The 21,614-nt window shown below is 37.0% G+C and overlaps 1 protein-coding gene across 3 annotated transcripts; it reads left to right on the top strand.

The window, feature by feature from the left end:
• The first annotated feature begins 1,904 nt into the window (after positions 1 to 1,904).
• On the top strand, positions 1,905 to 21,336 carry ZFP82 (ZFP82 zinc finger protein). 3 transcript variants are annotated; one of them, XM_063111889.1, is made up of 6 exons: positions 1,905 to 2,082; positions 6,153 to 6,259; positions 8,278 to 8,356; positions 9,867 to 9,993; positions 11,016 to 11,111; positions 18,328 to 21,336. In XM_063111889.1, exons 3-6 carry the CDS (start codon positions 8,348 to 8,350, stop codon positions 19,692 to 19,694), a joined length of 1,599 nt encoding a protein of 532 aa, XP_062967959.1. In that variant the 5' UTR covers positions 1,905 to 2,082; positions 6,153 to 6,259; positions 8,278 to 8,347; the 3' UTR covers positions 19,695 to 21,336. The 3 variants fall into 3 exon arrangements, with proteins under 3 accessions (XP_062967959.1, XP_062967960.1, XP_062967958.1); XM_063111890.1 differs by lacking the exon at positions 6,153 to 6,259 and having other exon boundaries at positions 1,905 to 2,017; XM_063111888.1 differs by lacking the exon at positions 6,153 to 6,259.
• The last annotated feature ends 278 nt before the right edge of the window (positions 21,337 to 21,614 follow it).

The raw sequence follows: 21,614 nt of genomic DNA, 5'->3' as shown, positions 1-21,614 counted from the left end.
TTGGTTGCTCACTTTCCTGGGGCTGACTTGCACTTCACTGGGAGAGGTGTATTTTACTTTTGTGTTAAACTTATATTTAAGGGGCAGCTTCTCACTCTTTTGAGCCAGGCTACACTATGTACTAAGCTATAAGTGTGCATTTCTTACTTCTGTATTAAGCTTGGTGCAGATCCTGGTCAGTCTCTGTAGCTAAGCCGCACTTTCTCTGTGAAACCTATACTTCTTAACTGTTAGGTTAAACCTGTTTTCACTTTGTACTGTGACTCTGTCCTTGAATTCTTTCCTGTGGCAGAGTCAAGAACCTGCTAGTGGATGAGGTGAGTTGAGACCAGCTACTGGGCCTTCCCAGACCCTCTCCTCTGATATCATAACTAGTCAGTTCTGCCCTTGTAATTCAAATACAATAAGAGTCAATACAAAATTGAGCATGGCTATGTTCCAATAAAACTATTTATGGACACTGAAATTTGAAATGTGTGATTTTCACATCTCATGAAATATGATTCTCCTTCAATTTTTTTTTAACCATTTGAGAATATAGAAACCATTCTTAGCTCATTAGCTGTGCAAGAACAAGTGGCTGGCCACATGTGGCCTGCAGGCTGTAGTTTGCCAACCCCTGCTCTAAAAGAACTACAATCTAAACTTTTATTTACTAGCTTTATTGTTAGTAATAATATTGGCATTGCAATTTTAAACTATTTTATAGTGACTGTAGGCTATATAGCAGATAAATACATATGTTAGTATTACAAGGAACCAAGATTTCTGTTACAGAAAAGCATGGATATAAAAGACAAGAATAAAACCCTGTGATGTTAAATTGAATTAGTAATGTCAGTATGAGATCATGCTTTGGATGTTAAGTTTCTTGCCCTGCTTTAACAAAGGGAAAAGTGTGCCTGATCTAGAACCCAAGATATCTGACTCCCTAATCCTGGGCTGTCTGCTGTAGCTATACCGCTTATTTTTTCTTAGTCTAGGGCTTCTCAAATCTTCCCAAGAAAATCCCTACAAGAGGTAAAACCCACTCATGAGAATCTGGGGCAGAAGCAAATCAACTACTCTATGACAAGATTTCCTTTAAAATCTTATTCTAAAAGTCACGCTCATTTGTATTCTCCATAATGGACCTGTGATTGAATATGAAATAAATTATTTTCTTTAAAAAATCAGTTTTTCATCAAGTCTTTCATTAAAGCTGATGCTCCCTGAAGATGCAACATTCCGCTCTGTTTCAGAGTTGAGGAGAGTGAGGCTCTTAGTCACATACAATCATCGACAGTCACCTCGTCACAGTCCCGCAAGAACTACCAGAAGCCCACACACTGTCACACAATCAGGTGCGTCGTTTCTTAGACACACTGAGTAACAAAAGGCCCGTCAGGGAAAACAGACCTATCAAAACCGCGCCACATAAACCTTCATAGGTACAGACACGTCCACAGAAACACAACCTCATGTACTCACGGTCAACCCCATTAACTCACAGGCCCCCACATCACTCTGAGTCCTACCAGAGTCCCACACACAATTCCAGTCATAAAATCTCCTTCACAAACCTCATTCCGGCCCCCTCTGTCGCACCGTCTCTTAACACAAACCAACCACACCCAATGAAAGAATCACACCCAGAACCACCCTAAGTAGAGACACACAGCGCCGTCCTTGGTTACACAGCTCCCCAGGTGGCTCCACGTAGGGTAACATTCACGAGCACCCGTCTTCTGCGCGACAGCCGTCCGTCCCGCCCTTCTCCACGCCCTGCCCAGACTTCCTCAGGGACAAAGGGCCCGGAAGCCCACCCCCGCTGGGGCCAGACCGGTTCTGCCCGCACAGACGGAGCCAACGCCCCGCCCCCTGGGGCTGGCCGCGCGTGCGCACTCGGCGCGCGCGGCCGGCCCTCCCAGCAGCCCCAGCGTGTGGCCCGTCAGGCCCCGCGGGACTGTGGACTGGCACCGACCGTAATTCCCTCGCTTCCGCTGGGCAACACCGCTAGACCTGTTCGACGTTCCAAGTGAGCAGTCCTGTCTCGCAGCATCGGTACTAGCCATCCGTAGGAAAGGCGCTGCGGACCAGGGGGTAAAAAGAGGGAAGGGGAGGCACTGCAGCACCGCAGAGCTCTGGGAGCCCTTTGCCTGAGGCCCGAGTGTGTGTGAAATGGGCGGTGGTGGAACTGTGTGTGTGTGGGCGGGACGGGATCGGGGTGTAGTGTGTAGCATTGGAACTGTGCGTGGTTGTGAGGCCGGGGCTGGTACATCATGGCGTTCCTGTGACTGAATTGTGTGCAAAGCCTCTCGTGTGAGCGAAGGTTGCGGTGGCGGTGGACTGTGTGACTCTGACCCGTGTCTTCTGCACTCTAGCCACACCCGCGCTGTCGCAGAGATACAGCCCCCAGCAGATATCTGAGCGCCAAAGACTCCCAGCAAAAAGGCTCAGCCAGATCTTGGGGTGATAATAGAACTGAACGAGTCCCCCAGGCTGCCTCCTGGAAGGACTCCCACCGCATCACATCCCCCGGCGCGTGCGCCCACACACTCACCCACAAACGGACAGCTCCGAGGTGTCCAACTGCAGGTTTCAGAACCACAGAATTCTCTCCAGGAAGCTGTTGTAAACTCCGATCCCAGCCCCGGGCGTCTTTGACCCTCGCTTTTCTTTAATACCGGGAAGGGTCAGCAGGACTCTCCTTCTTACTTTACTGCGGATATGTGTGGGTGATGGTGTGGGCGCGTAGATGTGACCTATTTTAACCAGGCTGGGCTGGACTCCAAGAAAGTCCTGGTGTGTTAAGATTCCCTTCTTTCCCAGTCCTCCTGAACTCCAAGAAAAGGGTCCTGAGAAGGAGGACGGGGAGCAGGAGGAATGAATTGCTGTTGCCCATTTAAAAGTCAAGGTCGAGGCGAGAGTATATTTCCTCATTGTTCTTTGAAATGCGTTTTTATTTTTTAGGACATGGGAACATTTGCTTACTTCTCCTCAATTTTCTTGTCCATTGAACTGATACCTAGACCTCCTCCCTAATGCCTGTATGTACATATCCATTTGGCAGTTGCTCTCCATTACTTCTATGAGCTGTTTATATAACTATGTGTAAAACTCAGAACAGTTCCTGATATGTCATAAGTACTTACTGAGTATTAGCTATTTGTTGTTATATAGTGTTTTAGGGCAATTCCCCATCAGCCTATAATAGATAGGGAGAAATGAAAATAACAGGCTAATCGTGATGGGCATTTCCTAGTTACATATGTATAAAAAAAGAATCAGCTGCACAAATAGTCTAGAACAGGAATTCTTTTTTTTAGCTCCTCATTTACTAATAAGGAACTGAAGTCTGGAGAAGTTATGTTACATAGTATTTACTAAAGAGCAAATTCAGTGAAGTTTTTCTGTTCTGTGTTCTGTAAAAATACAGCCAATAACAGAATACAGAACATAAACAGAACACAGCTACCAGGCTCTGTCATAGAGAAACGGGAGTAAAAAGTAGAAGAGAAGGTTAGGAAGGAAGATGATTCCATTTAGTTTGTGATGAATTTGAGTTGCTGCTAAATTAGTTTTGGATTTCTAGGCCACTCTTCTCAAAGGATTCTCCAGATTATGGGGTAACCACTTGGAGTTTTGGCAGATTTTGTAAACTGTTTGTATATGTTTGTTTGTTCTAGTTCAAGAGTCCTTAGAACAGAAATTCTTAACTATTGGTAGTTTGAATCCATTTGGGGCTTTCAGGGGACTAGGCACCCCTTGAAACTGTACATAAAAGGTACATAGATGGCATCTGTTAATATGTGATTTTTCTGGGGAGAAAGTCTACAGTTTAATGAGATTATCAATGTGACTCAAAAAGAGTTACATATACTGGCCTAAAATCAAAGATTGTAATATCTGAGAATATTCTTTGAGATAACCTTATACAAAATTAGTGCCTAACAATAGGAAATAAATAAACTACACTTCATCCGTGTGATGCAGTGTTAGGCCGTTAGTAAATATTTTGTTAATCATGAGAAGGAAAAAAAGCATGCGATCAACTTTAAGTGGTAGTCAGTTTTGAACAGAGTAACTCAACTCAAGAAACCTTAGTACAAATTCCTTTTAATAAACTAGGGATTTGTAAGACATTTTGCAAAGATTATATCTAATATGAAATTTAAATTAGTTATTAAGGGGTGAAAGGCAGGGATAAAGCATCTGTTGTGTACCAAATACTGTTCTGTGTACTTTGGTGTGCTCTTACTAAGTTTGGGAATGCTCCTTATACTTGATTGTGTTCTTTCATAGAAAAATCTTGATAGTAAAGGTAGCCCATCATTTTGATGAACAGTTAAAGAACTGATGAGTGTTATTTATTTCTGCCATGACGATTTTCTTTAACCCCCTCATGTCAAAGGCTTACAGACTCACAATCTTCTTAACAATTAGAAGGTAGTCTATCTCCACAACTCTGTTTTAAATTTTACTTGTATGAAAATAGTTTAAATTTTGTTTCCGATAATAGAATTAATGCAGGATTGCTGTAAAAAGAAAAAAATAGAGACCTAAGGAACTTATAAAGAAGAAAATTTTAATTGCCCATAGTCCCACATTCAGAATTAATGAATATTACTATTTTTATATTTGTTTTTCCATTTTTTTTCTGTGTTTTGGTGTATGTGTTTGTTTTTCAAAATAGAATCATAAAAATCGATCGTTTAAGTAGACAAAGACTCTTCAACACTTTGTTTGTAAAAGGAATCCAGTGTAATCATAGCTTTTATTATATTACTGTGCCTGTGGGGAGTCAAGAGCGGTGCAGTTTCAAAAACTCTTTTCAAGAGTTTATATCTTTTAAGGTCATGGAGACATTGATTAAAATAATTATCAGGGAAAATTCTCAAGTAAGATATTCATTCAGAATTAGAGAGTTTTTTAGTGATACATGGTTACTCCTAAGGACATATTTGTAATAACAGGGGGGAAAAGAAGTAGTAGCGAAATATTCAGAACTGTTAGACAGAAGAACTTGATTGAGCTATTTTAATGCATTTAATATAATGCTTTATCAAATAAAATTTCTCGAACTGGTTTTATGATGCAGATTAGTGTCTCCCTGGAGCTGCTAGGGGGTGGAGAGCAAGAGGGGCCTTGCTCTACCTGCTTTTGTGAATCTTTTTTCCTCATATTATTAGTTAAGAAGAACTACATTCTCAAGCCTAGTTTTAAAATTATCATTTAGTGTTGTAAGAGCAGTCCTGAATATCTCAAGAAGTTTACTCTAAGAAAAAAGCGAAAGGACATCCTCTTATTAAAATTATTAAAGATAATTAATCAACACATTTAAAATTTAAAAATTAAAAATTCTTAAAGATAACAATAATGAAATCAGAAGCATGTAATGTGTTTCATTGTATGTAGTGCTTAAACAGACCATGTCAAGTGCTGTTTATGTATTATGTTCTTAACCTTCACAACAACCCTGTAAGGTAGATACTATTATTTTCATAGTTAATAACTCTCAGAACTTAGATTCATATCCTGAATCCTGACAACAAAGCCTGTGTTTTTAATATATGAGAGTCTACCACCTTCGAACATTGTGCATATTCTTTTTAGTCTGCATACCTAGTAATTTATCATGAATATCTTTCTTCATTAGTATAGACCAGTATCATTATCGTTAATCATTAATAATTGTGTAATATGCTATCATACAGTGGGACATAATTCAACTTGTTTTCTACTTTTAGCTATTTGATTTTTGGTTGTCATAAATTACTGTTTGATGAACTTCCTTGCATATACCTCTTTGTGTACTTTTACAAATATTTCCTAAGGGTAAATTTCTAGGTCAAATTGTCAGACATTTGTGAAATACTCACAATATGCCAGATCCTGTACTTGTACTTAGAGGAAATACAATGACCAAAATGACATGGTTGTTATCCTCAAGTTTGTTATTATCTATAAAGGTAGATAAACTTATACAGCAATAGGACTAAGATAGTGTAATAAAGGTCATTTAAGAGGTCAGATGGCATGGCTTGTGAGTTCATGGGAAGGAGAGATCATCTGATTATAGCAAGCACTGTTAGGTTATGACCAAGTAATACCAAGTCTATGTGATTTCCGTGGGGTAATGGAGTTAATGTAATAAGCATTATGCCTTACAGGTTTTATTCTCATGATGTTGATGCAAAGCAAGACTAACAGGACAAGAAGATTCAGCAGCTATTTGGAGGGCATCATGGCTAAACTGACTGGTTCAGAAGCAAGATAAGTACGTTGGTCAACAAGTCATGAGAAGCAATAGCAGTGAAACAAGGCATTAGTTGGAGATGTTTAGCCATTCTTTTACAGGCAGAAATCCAACATACATGAACAAACTTAGAAATCATAGTATTGGCTGGCTGGTCAGCTCGGTTGGTTAGAGTGTGGTGTTATAACACCAGTGTCAAGGGTCTGCATCCCTGTATAGGCCAGCCACCAAAAAAAAAGAATCATAGCATTAGTTCAGATATTGGGAGCTGAAATAACAAATATCAATAAAAACAACAGCTGTTTTTAGGGTATTGAGTTTTTTCTGCAAGTTCAAGGGATGACTGCTTTAAAATGTGTCTCTTTCAAATATTTAAAGAAAGATTCCCTTTTACAAAACTAAAAATATATGTATTTCAGGTGTGTATATGGCCATATAATATTATGAAGTAAACATAAGCAAAAAAAATAAAGATCAGATTGTAGAAATAACCAGTCTTTCCAGATTTTTTTTTCTATCTGTTGGTGCCTGTTAGTGCCTCTTCATGCTGATTTATATGTATACTTTACAAATGTCATCATAATGTTCATTTTATTTTATTTTTCTAAAAAGACTATGTATTTTGAATATTTTGTATGACCTTATATATTTTCTAAAACTTAGCACTTAGTGATTACTGTGCACATACACAGATATATGAGGGGTCTTCAAAAAGTTCATGAAAAGATTTGTATTATCTTTTAATTCTATTTTTCCATGAGCTTTTTGAAGTAACCTCATTAGTAACCCCCCTGCACACACGTTTTTGCCCTGCTTTAACAAGATTACTCTACTCATAACTGTTGTGTTACCTGCGTTCTTTACTCAGAAACATGCAGTAAGCATATCCCCATCTTTCCAAACACAGGTATACATCATCAGTTTTAAATGACAACAGTTTTTATACTCTATAGATTCTTTATGATTTATTTAATCTGTTTCCTGTTGAAGGACATATACGTTTTTTCCAGCTTTTTTTCATTATGAACAGTGTCTGTTAATACACTCTTATCTTTGACCACATGTATAACTATTTTCTTAAATCCCCAAAGTAGAATTTCAGGGTCAAATGGTTTACATGGTTTCAATGCTGCTTGTACGTACTTTTAAATTCACACAGTCTGCAGTATACTGGTTAGAATGTTGATTTCCTCCCATACTTGCTAATATGGGCATCAATACTCTTAAAGTGAGATTTAATATCTTTTAGTGATTTGATGTGTTATTTGTTTTTTACTAAATCATGTATGCCGGGTTTCTCTGATTGGACCAAGAAATTCTGAATTTGAGAGGCCAGAGCTAGAGTAGAATGAGAGTTGGCTTGTGGTTAGAAAAATGAGGATTCCGGATGTAGCTTGCTACTTATAAACAAGTGATTTCACTTCTTTTAGGGTGAATTTTCTGATGCATTGCATGGGTAAAATAATTGTTATGGTAAATAACAATCCTGAGAGTACAGTTATTGTATATAAAACATCCATCACACGGAAGTTCTCGATAAATTGATATGTGTTATCGTCTAGCTGCCAAGAATGTTGGATCCATGTCTCTTCAGCCTAGGTTGTAAGAAAGAGAGTGGCAAATGAAGTCATGCAGGAAAGCAATGTGGATGATTCTGATTGGAAATAGAGAATGATGAGCCCAGAGACTTTTGGAATTTGTTGTCCTGGCTGCAGGTAAACAGAGCTGTCAATACAGTAGTTTTGCAGTGATAATGTCTGCCAGGCTTGGTCCCCATGGATTTTTCTCTTTATGTTTGGCGAATCCAAACAGGCCTATGAGACTTTGAAGGAAATTCTGGTTTAGATAATGTGACCCCTTATCAGCCCTGGAATTTATGAGGGACTAGATTTGTCCAGATTCCCTCAAATTGTGTGTGTGTGTGTGTGTGTGTGTGTGTGTGTACTATGGAAGATCAGAAAAGGGAAGAAGGTCATATTAAGTCATTTGGGGAGTTCTGAGGCATATCTGATCTCACAGTCTTATTTTCCTCTCCCTAGCTCTAGCCTCTGTGCTTCTCCTGTCAAATCAGCGCCAAGGAAGACTGACCAGTTCTTGAATTTCTAAACCATGGACTATGTAAGTTACTGTTTCTTTCTCCTTCTGGAAATACTATCATGTTAAGCTCCTGTGAACATTTCTTTTTTTTTTTTTTTTTTTGTCTTTTTCTTGACCGGTACTCAGCCAGTGAGTGCACCGGCCATTCCTATATAGGATCCAAACCCGTGGCGGGAGCGTCACTGCGCTCCCAGCGCCGCACTCTCCTGAGTGCGCCACGGGCTCGGCCCCTGTGAGCATTTCTTTTTCCTGAAACTTTCTACCTATCAGAGCCCCATCTATGAACCTTTTCCCAGTTCTTCCAAATCCAGTGAAGGATGAAGATAATTATCACAATGCCTATCCTAGGAACCCTCCTTTTTCCAGTTACAGTTCATCAACAGATTTATTCAGGATCTCCTATATGTGTTCAGTATTCTGCTAAAAGAATGGAGCAGAATATTGAAAAACCAGGATGGAGCAGAAGTGAAATACCTTGAAGAAGATATATGACCATCCTTTATGAATTGATAGGCCTGTTTAACCACTCATAGGAAAACTCTGAACTTTTCCAGACTTCAGTTTTACAAGTATATAAGATAAGGTTTGTTGTCGGTTGTCTTCAGCCTCAGTATATGGTGAGATCTCATGCTTTGTGAGGCTTTTAGGACTGGGTAGGGATACGGCTGGGTCTTGCATACACAGAAATCAGGGGTCTTCCTTGGGAATCCCTAAGAGTGGCACACCAGGAACAAGGTTCTATTTACAGTTGAACAGGATGTACTGGTTTAGAATGACATCTTTGTGATTCTGGATCGTGGTACATCAGTATCCTCTAACTCAGGAACAAGGAATGTGTACACTGAGGGATGGAGAATGAGAACTGGTAAGAAGATAATCCAGATATATAAGTAGTCATGTAAACTCTCAGAATTGAGGACTTTAATATTTTGTCCAACCAAAATATCTAATATAGAAGAATGATTAAATCTCTTGTATCTAATATAGACTATTACACAACCAATTTTTAAAATTTCATTAAAGAACCTGTCATAAGGAAAAATGCTTGTGATTTGATCTGCTTCTACCATAAACTTGGAAGAAACTCTTTAATTGTATTCAGGTCCTTTTCTAAGATAGAGATGTTGTAGGGAGCATTTGTTTTGTTTTTAATCTGCTCTTTAAGGGGAAAGGAGTGGAAGAACTCACATTTCTTGAGAATTTATGAGGGAGACATGTAGCAGGCAGAAAGAAAGCTTATATGCAGTATTTCATTTAATTGGAAAATTGATTATTTTTTTCTTTCCCAGATGTTTGGATTATTAAGGTATGCCATAGTATGTAAGAGGCTTTTTCTGTAGCAACAAGATCAGGAACACATAGGCACTCTGCTTCAGGCACACTCATTTCCTAATTCACTATGTTACAGGCTTCTAGACCAAGCCTGTTTGCTTGTTATATGGTCCATTGCCTGCAATATCTTTTGCATCTCTTCTCCTTCCATCGTAAAACACATTTTCTTTCAATTGTAATATACGGTTTGTCATTTCAGGGATCAATGATGTTCAATGATGTATCCATAGTCTTCTCTCAGGAAGAATGGGAATACCTGGACCTGGAACAGAGGCACTTGTACAGAGATGTGATGTTGGAGAACTACAGCAACTTGGTCTCCCTGGGTAAGGTTATCTTCCTCTAGTAATTTAGATTCTGTTCTCTGTAACATTAGCTTTCTCCTCTGGAGCTTTCAAGAATATCTTTTAAGAAATTATGTAAATTTCTGCTCCCTATTCTGACAGGAGTGGAAGTGAGCACCTCCATTAAGCATATTCATCTTTCCCATCCTTAAGAGGCCCTCAGGCCTTCCTTTATGATGAAGGGGCTGGATTGGAAATCTGGGTAACTTGCAGCCTTAACAGTGTGGAAAAAAAGAGGTTTCACTTTTTGTTTGAATTCAGAATTGCTTTAGATGTTTTATTATTTGTTGGTATACCTATGAGTAAATTAACTGGACCCTGTTTCCTGAGCATAAAAAGAATACATATACTTTATGTAGTGGTCAGATGGATGGCAGAGTTTATTTACAATTCAAGAGAACTCATTCACGCTGTTAGTAAACAACTTTTATGATTGAAAGTTAAAAATCCAAGTACTTTGCATTTAATGTTGTTTGAATATCCTAAGAAATAACAGTAAATGTCTCAAGAAGCTTCTTGTTTTCCTGTCTGCAAAATAACAGTAACTAATAAAATACACTGTATGTAGTGCTTGGCATATATACTCCAGGCAATGTTTAGATATAGATGTATTTTAATATAATCTTCACATTAATCATATAAGATAGGTACTATTATTATCCCTACTTTACAGATGAGGAAAATAAAGCATAGAAGTAACTTGCCCAAGGTGACGCACCTGGGATGTGGCAGAGGCAGGATTTGAACCAGGAAGTCTGTGATCTTATCTACTATTGCCACTGAAGAAGGAACACTTGTATGAATATAAATTTTAAAAAGACATTTTTCTTCCTTTTCTAATGTCTATTTATTGTGAGTGTTTTGAAACCATCTTTCTTTGTTTCAAAGGCTTTATCAATTACTATTGTGACTTCAGTTTATTGCAAATTTAATCAAGACTGAATCAAAGTAATTTTGAATTTATTTTTTATTTTCATATCACCTTATATTTCTTTTTTTCTAAGCGGGATGCTTCATTTCTAAACCAGATGTGATTTCCTTATTGGAGCAAGGAAAAGAGCCCTGGAAAGTTGTGAGGAAAGGACGAAGACAATATTCAGGTAAGTGAGGGCCAGTCAGGCAGGGGAAAGCCATCACTGTGGGAAACCACCCACCTAATTGGGAAAGAGGTACACCCTTCTGATGTTGTTTAGAAAACCTTCTTTAAAGGTCCGCGGACCAAGGAAGAAAGGTCTGAGACCTGGGGAGAAATTAAATTTACTCAGCTGGGCATAGTAAAAGGACTACTTCTTTTTCCCATTACTTTTTTTTTGTTGTTCTCTCCAATTTCCTTCCCGTTTGAAGGGGTCAGGGATGGGAAAGTCCTCTTTTTGTTCACTATTGACAGCCATTGTATATTTTGATTTAGTTGCTTTCCACTTTTGCATTTATATGTAGATAACTCCTGAGCTGGGTACTATTATAGACACTATCAGTACAGTGGTAAGTAAAACCAAAAAAGTCCCTATCCCCATGGAATTTACCTTATAATAAGAGAAACATAGTAACTGTAAATAGGAAATGTTATATTAGGTATGCTATGAAGAAAAGTAAGCAGAGTAGGGGGATAGAGAATGGTGTGGGATTGGAAGGCTATTTCAGTTATAGTCAGGGAAGCCTTTTTCTTTCAACTTTTTTCATGCATTTTGAAATGGGAAATAAAAGACTACAAAAAAAAGACTAGGCTTGATAATAGAATACTATATGTTTTATCAGCAACTAAAGTTTCATATGAATTAGTTTGGAATATAGATCCCGGATCACAGAATGTCATTCTTATTTGCCTTGTCCATCTACGTGTCTATCTACTTGCACATTAAGAAGAAACATGAATGTAGTGGATAAAGGGGAGAATGTTCCCTTGGTTAACTTTCCACCACTGCGCTATTTTCATCTCTTTTTACACCTCTTGTTAAAAAAGATTCCTTAAAATTTTTTATACAGAAACATATGTTGTAATTTTGTATTTTGTTCTCTGTATATTCAGGCCTGGCTGAGGAGACTTATTTTAGACTAATAGTTCTTATTTTGTAGTTATAAGGACATTTCAGTGCCCACACTGTTTATAATGTTATATCTCTGACTCACTTTCTACCAAAGGAAAGAAAAACATGCTTATTTCCCCCTCAATCCTAACCTATTTTCTGATTTACATTTAGGTAATTAAATTACACTTACAATTGTTAATACTCAAAGAAAATGAAATGCAGAGGTTCCGAGTGAATAAGATAATATCAGTTTAATCAGGAAGCATTTAGCCAAAATAGCAATTGTTGGTTCAAAGTTAGACATCTTAAACAAGATCATTCACTATTTTTTTTCTTTTTCTGTTCATCCATTAAGTAAGTTTTATTGGAATATAACATGCATAAAGAAAAATGGACAAATGAGGGGAGGCTTCTTTTAGGAGGTGATATTTGAGGAGAGACATGAAATAAAGACTCAAGCCATGTGATTTTCTGGGAGAAGGGCATTCTGAGCAGATAGAAAAGGTCTGAATGAAGAGCTAGCCTTGGTGTTTGAGGAATAACAAGAAGACCATTGTGGCCAGAACAAGGGAAGGGGAAGAGGGAAGAGAATGGAAAGTAACAAAGTGTGATCAGAGTTAGGCAAGGACAAGATAATGTAGTCAATAGAGAAATTGGAAGCCATGGATTGCTTGTATTTTAAAACGATCCCTCTGGTTGAGTGCAAAAGCAGGAAAGACCAGTATGGCGTCGATTTCAGTTGTTCAGACTAGACATAATGGTAGTTTGGATAAGAATGACAATGGCGGGAAGTAGAAGAAGCTGTTACACTCATGATATGTGTGAAGGTACTGTCAAAAACATGCTGATGGAATTATAAATGGAGTAAATGGGAAAGAGTGGTATAAAAGGAGGAGATAAGGGGGTTATCTTGCCGAGGCTAGGAAGACTGGAAGAGCATGTTGGAAGGTCAACATTAAGAGTTTCTGTTTTGGATATTTTAAGTTTGAATTATTCTATTTATCCAATCTGAGATGTTGAGTAGGCAGTTGAATATGTACTCCTGGAGCTCAGGGAGAGATTACAGCCTGATAAACATGTGGGTGTCTTTACAGTTGGGATTTAAATCCATGGGTCTGGATGTGATCACCTAGGGAAGACATGCAGATAGAGGAAAGCAGATCAGGAGAGGCCTGAGGATTGATTCATGGGCACTCCACCATTTAGACTTTTGAAAGAAGGGACAGCAAAGGAGATAGAGAAGGAACTGCCAGTGAGATAAAATAAAAACAAAAGAAAATGTTTAGAGATAGAGGGAGTAGAGAGTGAGAACTGAGAAGTGACCTCAGGTTCTAGCAAATTGGAGAATGCTCGTGACCTTGTCAAGAATGATTTCAGTGGAGTCAGGATGAAAACTTGATTGGAGTAACTTAATGAGAGAAGGGTAGGTGAGGCAGTGCTGAGAAGGAGTATAAGACAACTCTTTGAAGGAATTATGTATGAAGGGAAGCTGGAAATAGGGTTGATAGTTACAGTGGAGATATGGCTCATAAGCAGTGTCTTTTATGATTTGAGATACTAGAGCATGGTTGTGTGCTCATGGGAATGATTCTGGAGGTGGAAGAACTTGATGCAGTAGAAAGAAGGCATAATTGGGGGAGGGGTTAGGATCCAGTGAACAAGAGGGAATAAAAAGGAAAACTGTAGTTATGCTTGCAGGTAGGTAGGTGAGGCTAGTGGAGAGAAGACAGTATATTCTATTGCTGTTTTCTCACTGGAATAAGACAGAAAATCATCAACAGAATATGAGGATTATTCAATATTAGTATTCAGTATGGGCTTATTCAGGATGTGATTAAAATTGATTCTCAGAAGTACAGTTTGCTGGATGTCGTTTTATTTTCATATTTTTGTATATTGTCCCCTGTGTTAAAATGCAAATAAGACTTCCTTGGAACCAAGGCTTTTATATCCCAGATCTTCTTGTATCAGTACAGCAAAGTGGTTATCAACAGTGCCCATATAGAGTAAGGCCAGGTGATTTATATGACATTTTACATTTAATTAAAGCTGGTTCTTTGCAAAGGGGAAATCATGTTTATGATTTTTTTATGTTTGTTTATTTTTACCTGATCAAAGAAAGGGCTTTTCTGTGCTCTTGCAGCAGTGCTTAATAGAATAGAAATCCTTTGATTCAACAGAACTGGGACTGGTAATTGGTCTATTAATTCATAAAAAGGATTGAATATTACATGTACATACCATGAAAGTATGATTTTTAACTCAGAACATTAAGATGTATGTCTATTTGCCAATATTTTTGATATGTGTTCAAGCCTTCCTGTCTGTTGTGCCTCACTGTATTTAATTTTTCATCTAAACCACACACATAATACATAGTCTACTATTCCTGGTTTTAAGTTTTTTTAAAGTAGAACAAGAACCAAATTTGCAATGTGAGTGGTCTTTAAAATGTTCATGGAAAGATTTGTATTATCTTTTAATACTATTTTTCCATGAACTTTTCAAATACCCTTATATGTGTAGCATACTTCTTGATTGCTGTGTTTTACCTCATCTATTACTATTGTCTCTCTCACACTTAATTTTGACAGCTGTGATTTTTAACAATGTGTATTTATGACCAGTTTTTTCAAAGAATCTGTTGTTTTCTCGTAGTTATTCATGAGTTTGTGTATTATTTAATTAGATTAGATACTTGCAGAAAAAGGGTGAAACTGGCCTAAACTTGTTTAGAACAAACACAGTTGCCTCTTGTGAGGTGGAAGTGCTTTGTTAGCTGGGCTGTGGTGTGGCTCCATCCCCTAGACATGACCAGCCACTGGCCTGTCTCTCATATTGTAGCCCCTTGTCTGTTGCCTCCTTTGGAGCCAAAGGATAGTAGTGGTTATCTGGTCTAAGAGAGACAGTCTGCAGAATTCAGTATACTTGGCCACTTTGAATACAGCACTTATCCTGTTTCTTTGCCACTGTCTCCACACGTGCACCTTGATGAACAACTTCTTAGCATGAACACCCTTGGTAGGCCACTCTCACCTTGTGCAGAATAATCTCCCCATGGTGATTTGGTGTGTGATTTCTTTAGAAAATCTAATGCCAAATGCTTGTGAGTGTTTCAAAGTTTTCCTCATAAAGGTTATGTATATGCAAGCGTACTTCAAAAAGTTCATAGAAAGATTTGTATTATCTTTTCATTCTATTTTTCCACAAACTTTTTGAAGTACCATCATATTTTAAATTTACCCTTTTAGTTACTATTGCGAATGGGGTCTTTTTTCCCCCCATTAGATTTTACTGTTAAATGTTTATATAGCAGCTATTGGTTTTTGTATTTTTATATTAAATCCTGCTACCTTACTAAATGTTGTTACTGTTTATATTATTAAACCTCTTGAGTTTTCGAATTATGCAAGCGTATTGTCTGGAAATACAGTTTTTACCTCATTCTTTCTAATTCTTTTACCTCTGATTTTTTTCTGATATTCAGTTATATTGACTAATAACTCCAATACATGGTTAAATAGTAATGGTAATGGTAGACAAGCTGTCTTTTGATAAGATAATATATATTTTATCATTTTAGGGAATTATCAGTCTTGTTTTATTGGGTTTTTTTAAAAATTAGGAATGGTTTTTGTCTTTGTTGTAGTTGCCTTTTTAGCGTCTATGGAGTGGTTTTTCCTATTCCTTCTTAGCTCTGTTAATATATTGAATTATCTTCATAGATTCCCCCATTTTGAAACATTTTAACACTCTTGTAATAAACGACACTGGGTCTTTAAATGTACTGTTTTATTAGATGTTTAGCATTTTTACATAAGTATTCAGAAAATTGGTGTGTACTTTTTTGTGTGTGTGAGATATCTTTAGTGCAATATCACTTTATAGAACAGTTTGGAAGATTTTCTTTTTCTTAATTCTCTGTCAAAATAGAATTTGGATGGCCTATCTTTAAAGCTTTAGTAAACTTTTTTAAAGTTTTAAAGCTTTTTTATTGGGGGAAGGAGATGGTAAGTCTGACTGCATTCTCTGTTTGCTCTATGGAAATTGATCTGTTTAAACATTATATCTATTCTGTGATCAGTTTTGGTAAATTGTATTTTCCTAGAAAATTATTCATTTTAGCTGTGTTTTAAAATGTATTGGCAAAGTCATCTTTTTTCCAACTATCCTCAGTATTCCTGATTATTTTCACTTTGCCATAGCTTATTTCTATGCCTGTGCTGTCTTACTGTTTTCATTATATTGACCATGGTGTGTTTATTTTGCTGATTTAAAACAAACAACCAAACAAAAAAACTTTTGCTGCCTATGCTTTATGTATTAGTTCTTTTTTTCTGTATTCTAACTCTGCTTTCATATCAATTAATTTTTTCTTCTGCTTTATTTCAATTTACTTTATTCTTTTTCTATTTTTTAATGGGATTTTTAACAAATTTATTTCTTGCATTTTTTTGTGTTTTCGTTTTCGAATTTTCTTCTAAGCACTATGGTTATATTTTATAGATACTTATGTGTAGGGTTTTTGTTGTTTTGTTTTTTTTCCTACTTACTATTGTTTTCTAAAAAATAAAAATATTGCTTTGGATGGTATTTTCCTATTAATCTAAGAGTTATTTAAGAGACTAAAACTTTTGGGTTGATTTACTTTTGCTTCTTTTTATTTTGTTATTAATTTGTAGTTTTAGTAGAAAATGTCTATATGATTTCAACTTTTTTATATATACTATATTGTAATAATTGAAGACCTTAACCTTTTTCTCTCTCCTACACAACTCATTCACCACTTAGATTTTCCTCTGGCTGTTTTGCCTACTGGCTTGCTGTCCTCTGATCTAAATCCAAAATGACCTTTATTAGCAAGTCCTTCACATTCAAATGACTGCAAGAACTTTTGTCACCGTTACTGATTATTAATGTATTATATCTTTTTTTTTTTCTGAGAATTTCATAAGAACTTCAGTAAGGTATAAACATGTTTTCCTTGTCTGAAAAATCATTGGTATGTGTTTCTAGAAAATACAGGATTGCCTTGCCTTCATAGGAAATGGAAAGGAAAAGACCAGAGCAAAGGAAGAAAGAACAAAACCAGTTGAACATTCATAAAATGGATGAGTAATAGAATAAGCTTAAGGGGAGATTAAGTAGAAATCCGTAGTACATTTGCTGTGATGTAGAGACGAAGAAAAAGTAATCCATAGCTATGTGAAGGAGGAAATGGGCAGTGTAGAGAGTACTACATAGATAAGGGCATAAGCAATGGAAGAATGTGTTTAAATATACAACCGCATTTTCCATTCATTTATTTAGGTGGGCTAGCTTGGATGAATAAAGAGAATAATCATTGTAGTAAGGTGTGAGAGATTAAAAGTAGAAAGATATATTCAGATCAAATATATAACTATGGGAATTAAATGAGTAAGACCTATTGTGTGCTATGAACTTATTACTGAATGGAGAGTAAAGTAGGAATGATTCTGCCCTTGAAGAGGTTTACTGGTAAGAATAACAATTGGAAAAATTAATAAATATAAAATTAAAACTGAGAGGTGTTATAAAAGCAAGAAATAGAGAACAACAACATAGATTTAAATACTGTCAGTAGAGTCAGCCTTAAAGGAGTGACTTTTAATCTGACTTCAGGATAAGGAGGAGCCAGCCATGCAAAGAACCCAATCAGGAGATTTGTGGGAGATAGGGCAGACTGTGAAAAGTTCTAAGAGATGGAAGTAAGTTGGGACATGTTTTAAGATCTGAAAGAAGTCCTCTCCAGGCAGTAGTGAAGGAGACAGTGGTTTGAGGTGATGTGTTATAGGTAAGTAGAGGCCTTGTTAGCCACAGTGAGTTTGATTTTATTCTAAGAATAAAGAGATATTGTTAAAAATTTTTGAGTATGGACTCTCAACCTTTCATCCCTATCAGAATCATTGTGTGGAGAATAGTAAATATTCTCCCAGGACTGCCCAGGACTGTGTAGAGTCTGATCTATGTGGTTTGGTAGTATCTAAACCTCAATATTTGTAACAAGTTGCCTGGTGATTCTGATCCACATCTCATTCTGAGAACCACTGACTTAAAATGTTTACTTAATCAATAATCTCATTTTCTTATATGAAGTGTCATTTTTCGTGGTGTTCCCTTTTGCTATTTTTATTTATTTATTACAAATTGTGTAAATATTTTAGAGTTTGGTTGAGTATTTCTTTTGTTTTCTTTTATTTTACTGTAGAAATTTTGCTTCTTTTAGCAAAAGAAAAGCACATGTGTTTGCTTTCTTGTTTTCTTTTAGATTTGGATACTAGGTATGAGACCAAGAAGTTATCTTCAGGAAATGACATTTATGAAATAAATTTATCCCAGTGGAAAATAATGGAAAGAATTAAAAAGCATGGCCTTAAGGGCCTCATTTTAAAAAATGATTGGGAACCCAAAAGACAGTTTGAAGAAGAGGGACCTCAAGAGGGATATTTCAGTCAAGTAAAAATTGCATCTGAAAAAGTGTCCTCTTACCAGAAATGCACGTCTGTTACTCCACATCAGAGAAATCATTTTGTTGAGAAACCCTATGAATGTAAGGAATGTGGGAAGGCTTTTAGAGTGCGCCAACAACTTACTTTTCATCACAGAATTCATACTGGTGAAAAACCCTACAAATGTAAGGATTGTGGGATGGCCTTTAGACAGACTGCACATCTTACTCGACATCAGAGACTTCATTCTGGTGAAAAACTCTATGAATGTAAGGAATGTGGAGAAGCTTTCATATGTGGCCCAGACCTTAGAGTACATCAGAAAATTCATATTGGTGAGAAGCCCTATGAGTGTAAAGAATGCGGGAAGGCCTTTAGAGTGCGAGGACAACTTACTCTCCACCAGAGGATTCATACTGGTGAGAAACCCTATGTATGTAAAGAATGTGGGAAGGCCTTTAGACAGTATGCACACCTTACTCGACATCAGAAGCTTAATATGGCTGACAAACTATATGAATGTAAAGAATGCGGGAAGGCATTTTTGTGTGGCTCTGGGCTTAGGGTACATCACAAACTTCATACTGGTGAGAAACCCTACGAATGTAAGGAATGTGGGAAGGCCTTTAGGGTGCGACAACAACTGACACTCCATCAGAGAACCCATACTGGTGAGAAACCCTATGAATGTAAAGAATGTGGAAAGACCTTTAGTCGTGGTTATCATCTTATTCTCCATTACAGAATTCATACTGGTGAAAAACCTTATGAATGTAAGGAATGCTGGAAGGCCTTTAGTCGTTACTCACAACTTATTTCACATCAGAGTATTCACATTGGTGTTAAACCCTATGATTGTAAGGAATGTGGGAAGGCCTTTAGATTACTCTCACAACTTACACAGCATCAGAGTATTCATGTTGGTGAGAAACCCTATAAATGTAAGGAATGTGGGAAGGCCTTTAGGTTGCGCCAAAAACTTACTCTACATCAGAGTATTCATACTGGTGAAAAACCCTTTGAGTGTAAGGAATGTAGGAAGGCCTTTAGACTTAATTCATCCCTTATTCAACATCTAAGAATTCATTCTGGTGAGAAACCCTATGAATGTAAGGAATGTAAGAAGGCCTTTAGACAACATTCACACCTTACCCATCATCTAAAAATTCATAATGTAAAAATATAGGAAAGTCTTTTCAGTCCTGTGTTATAGAACATTCTATGAATATAGTAATTAATCTCTTCTGCTTCATGCATACAACTGACTTAGCATGAGGTTTTTATGCCTTTAAAAGAATGTGTTAATTTAATATATTCCACTGTCACTCAAACCAGAGACTTCAGCTCATTTGTTTTAAAAACTAATCCTGGGCTGGCCCGTGGCTCACTCGGGAGAGTGTGGTGCTGATAACACCAAGGCCCCAGGTTCGGATCCCATATAGGGATGGCCGGTTCGCTCACTGGCTGAGCGTGGTGCTGACAACACCAATCAAGGGTTAAGATCCCCTTACCGGTCATCTTTTAAAAACAAACAAACAAACAAACAAACAAAAAAACTAATCCTAATAATATAACAAACATGGGAAAGGCATTTATCACTCTATTCCATCGTTTTCCTACTTGTGTTGTGTTGAACAAGACACAACTGCTCTGTGCTACAATTTCTTCATTTGTTAAATGGTGATATAAAACTGTGGCAAAGATATCTGCAAATTCTTCGTCATGCTTTTCATCAAGATGTGAAATCCATGTCCTCTCTCTTGAATATGGGCAGATAGTGACTGCTTTGTCCAGCAGAACATAGTAGAAGTACTGCTGTGCCAGTTTCTGGACCCAGGTTTTATGGTAGGGTTACTTCATCCTTTGAAATACTCTCTTAAGCCCTGAACTGTCATGCTAAACAGTATGGCTAATTTGCTAAAGAGACCACATGGAGAGGCCCTGAGACTACATAGTGACAGAGAGGCACCCTGCTGAACTTAAGTCTTCCAGACATGCCCACCAAGACGCTAGAAATTTGAAATGAAATAGTTTTGGATCCTGCAGACCAGCCACCAGCGGAATGCCACTTAGTGACCTTGGTTGACACCATATAGAACAGAAAAGTCGACCAGCTGAGCCCTTGCTCAAATTCCTGACCCACAAAACAATGTTATAATAAAATGGTTGTTTTAAGCTACCAAATTTTCTATTATCATCTGTAATATTACTCTTTTGAGAATTTGTATGAAAGGCTATGGGAATAATGAATGTAGAAATGCCTTCCACCAACATTTATCCCTTATTGAACCTCAGATATCTTATTCTCTTTAAATATTGGAAGTGAGAAAAATTTTTAAAAATTTGTTCATGAAATATATTCTAGATTCTACATTCTCTGGCTGCAGCCAATATTTAAGTAAAAATTAACAAAGGAAACATAAAAGAAACTGTTTGTAAATTTAAAGTCACCCATGTTATAATTCCTGCATTAAATTTTTAAAAATTACTTCATTGTAGCTTTTTTTCATGCTAAATTGTCCTATCTTTGGCCAGTGGTAATCCCCTCAAATTGGTTCCTGTGTGCTTTTGTTATGACCTTTATCACCTTTGATAGCTTTTTTTTTCTGGCAAAATGCGTTGATCAGCTATGGACCATACTAGAGCATTATTGATAAATAAAGGGAGAGAATGGAGCATTTTTCTTGCCTTTCCTTTATGAACTATATTTCAAGACAACCAAAAGTTTGTGAAGGAAAGTTCTTTATTGTTAGAGAATTCCAACCAGTAAAGGTCAAAGGAATGATAGAATTCAAAATTTACATTTTTCTATTTATGAAATAATGGATCTTGGTGGTAATATCAATGGATGCCAAGACCATTAGGTGAAAGATTGATAAGAAGCTTTTAATGAATGGAGCAGAATAACAGAACCTGCTAATTTGTATTAACATCTCTAGATTAGATTGGTCAGTCTATTTCTGGATGGGATGCAATGGATGTACAGAGCACCATCTGTGAAGTCTTCTTGTCCCCCCAAATGATACAGAATTATAACTTAGTTTCTAAATCTAATTACCAGTTTACAGGAAACATGGAGAATAAAGGAACAGGTTAATGATACAAA

This window comes from Cynocephalus volans, chromosome 10, assembly GCF_027409185.1.
Source record: "Cynocephalus volans isolate mCynVol1 chromosome 10, mCynVol1.pri, whole genome shotgun sequence".
Lineage (NCBI taxonomy): Eukaryota > Metazoa > Chordata > Mammalia > Dermoptera > Cynocephalidae > Cynocephalus > Cynocephalus volans.
Note: the sequence above shows the minus strand (reverse complement) of the source record. Positions and strands in the feature narration are given on the sequence as shown.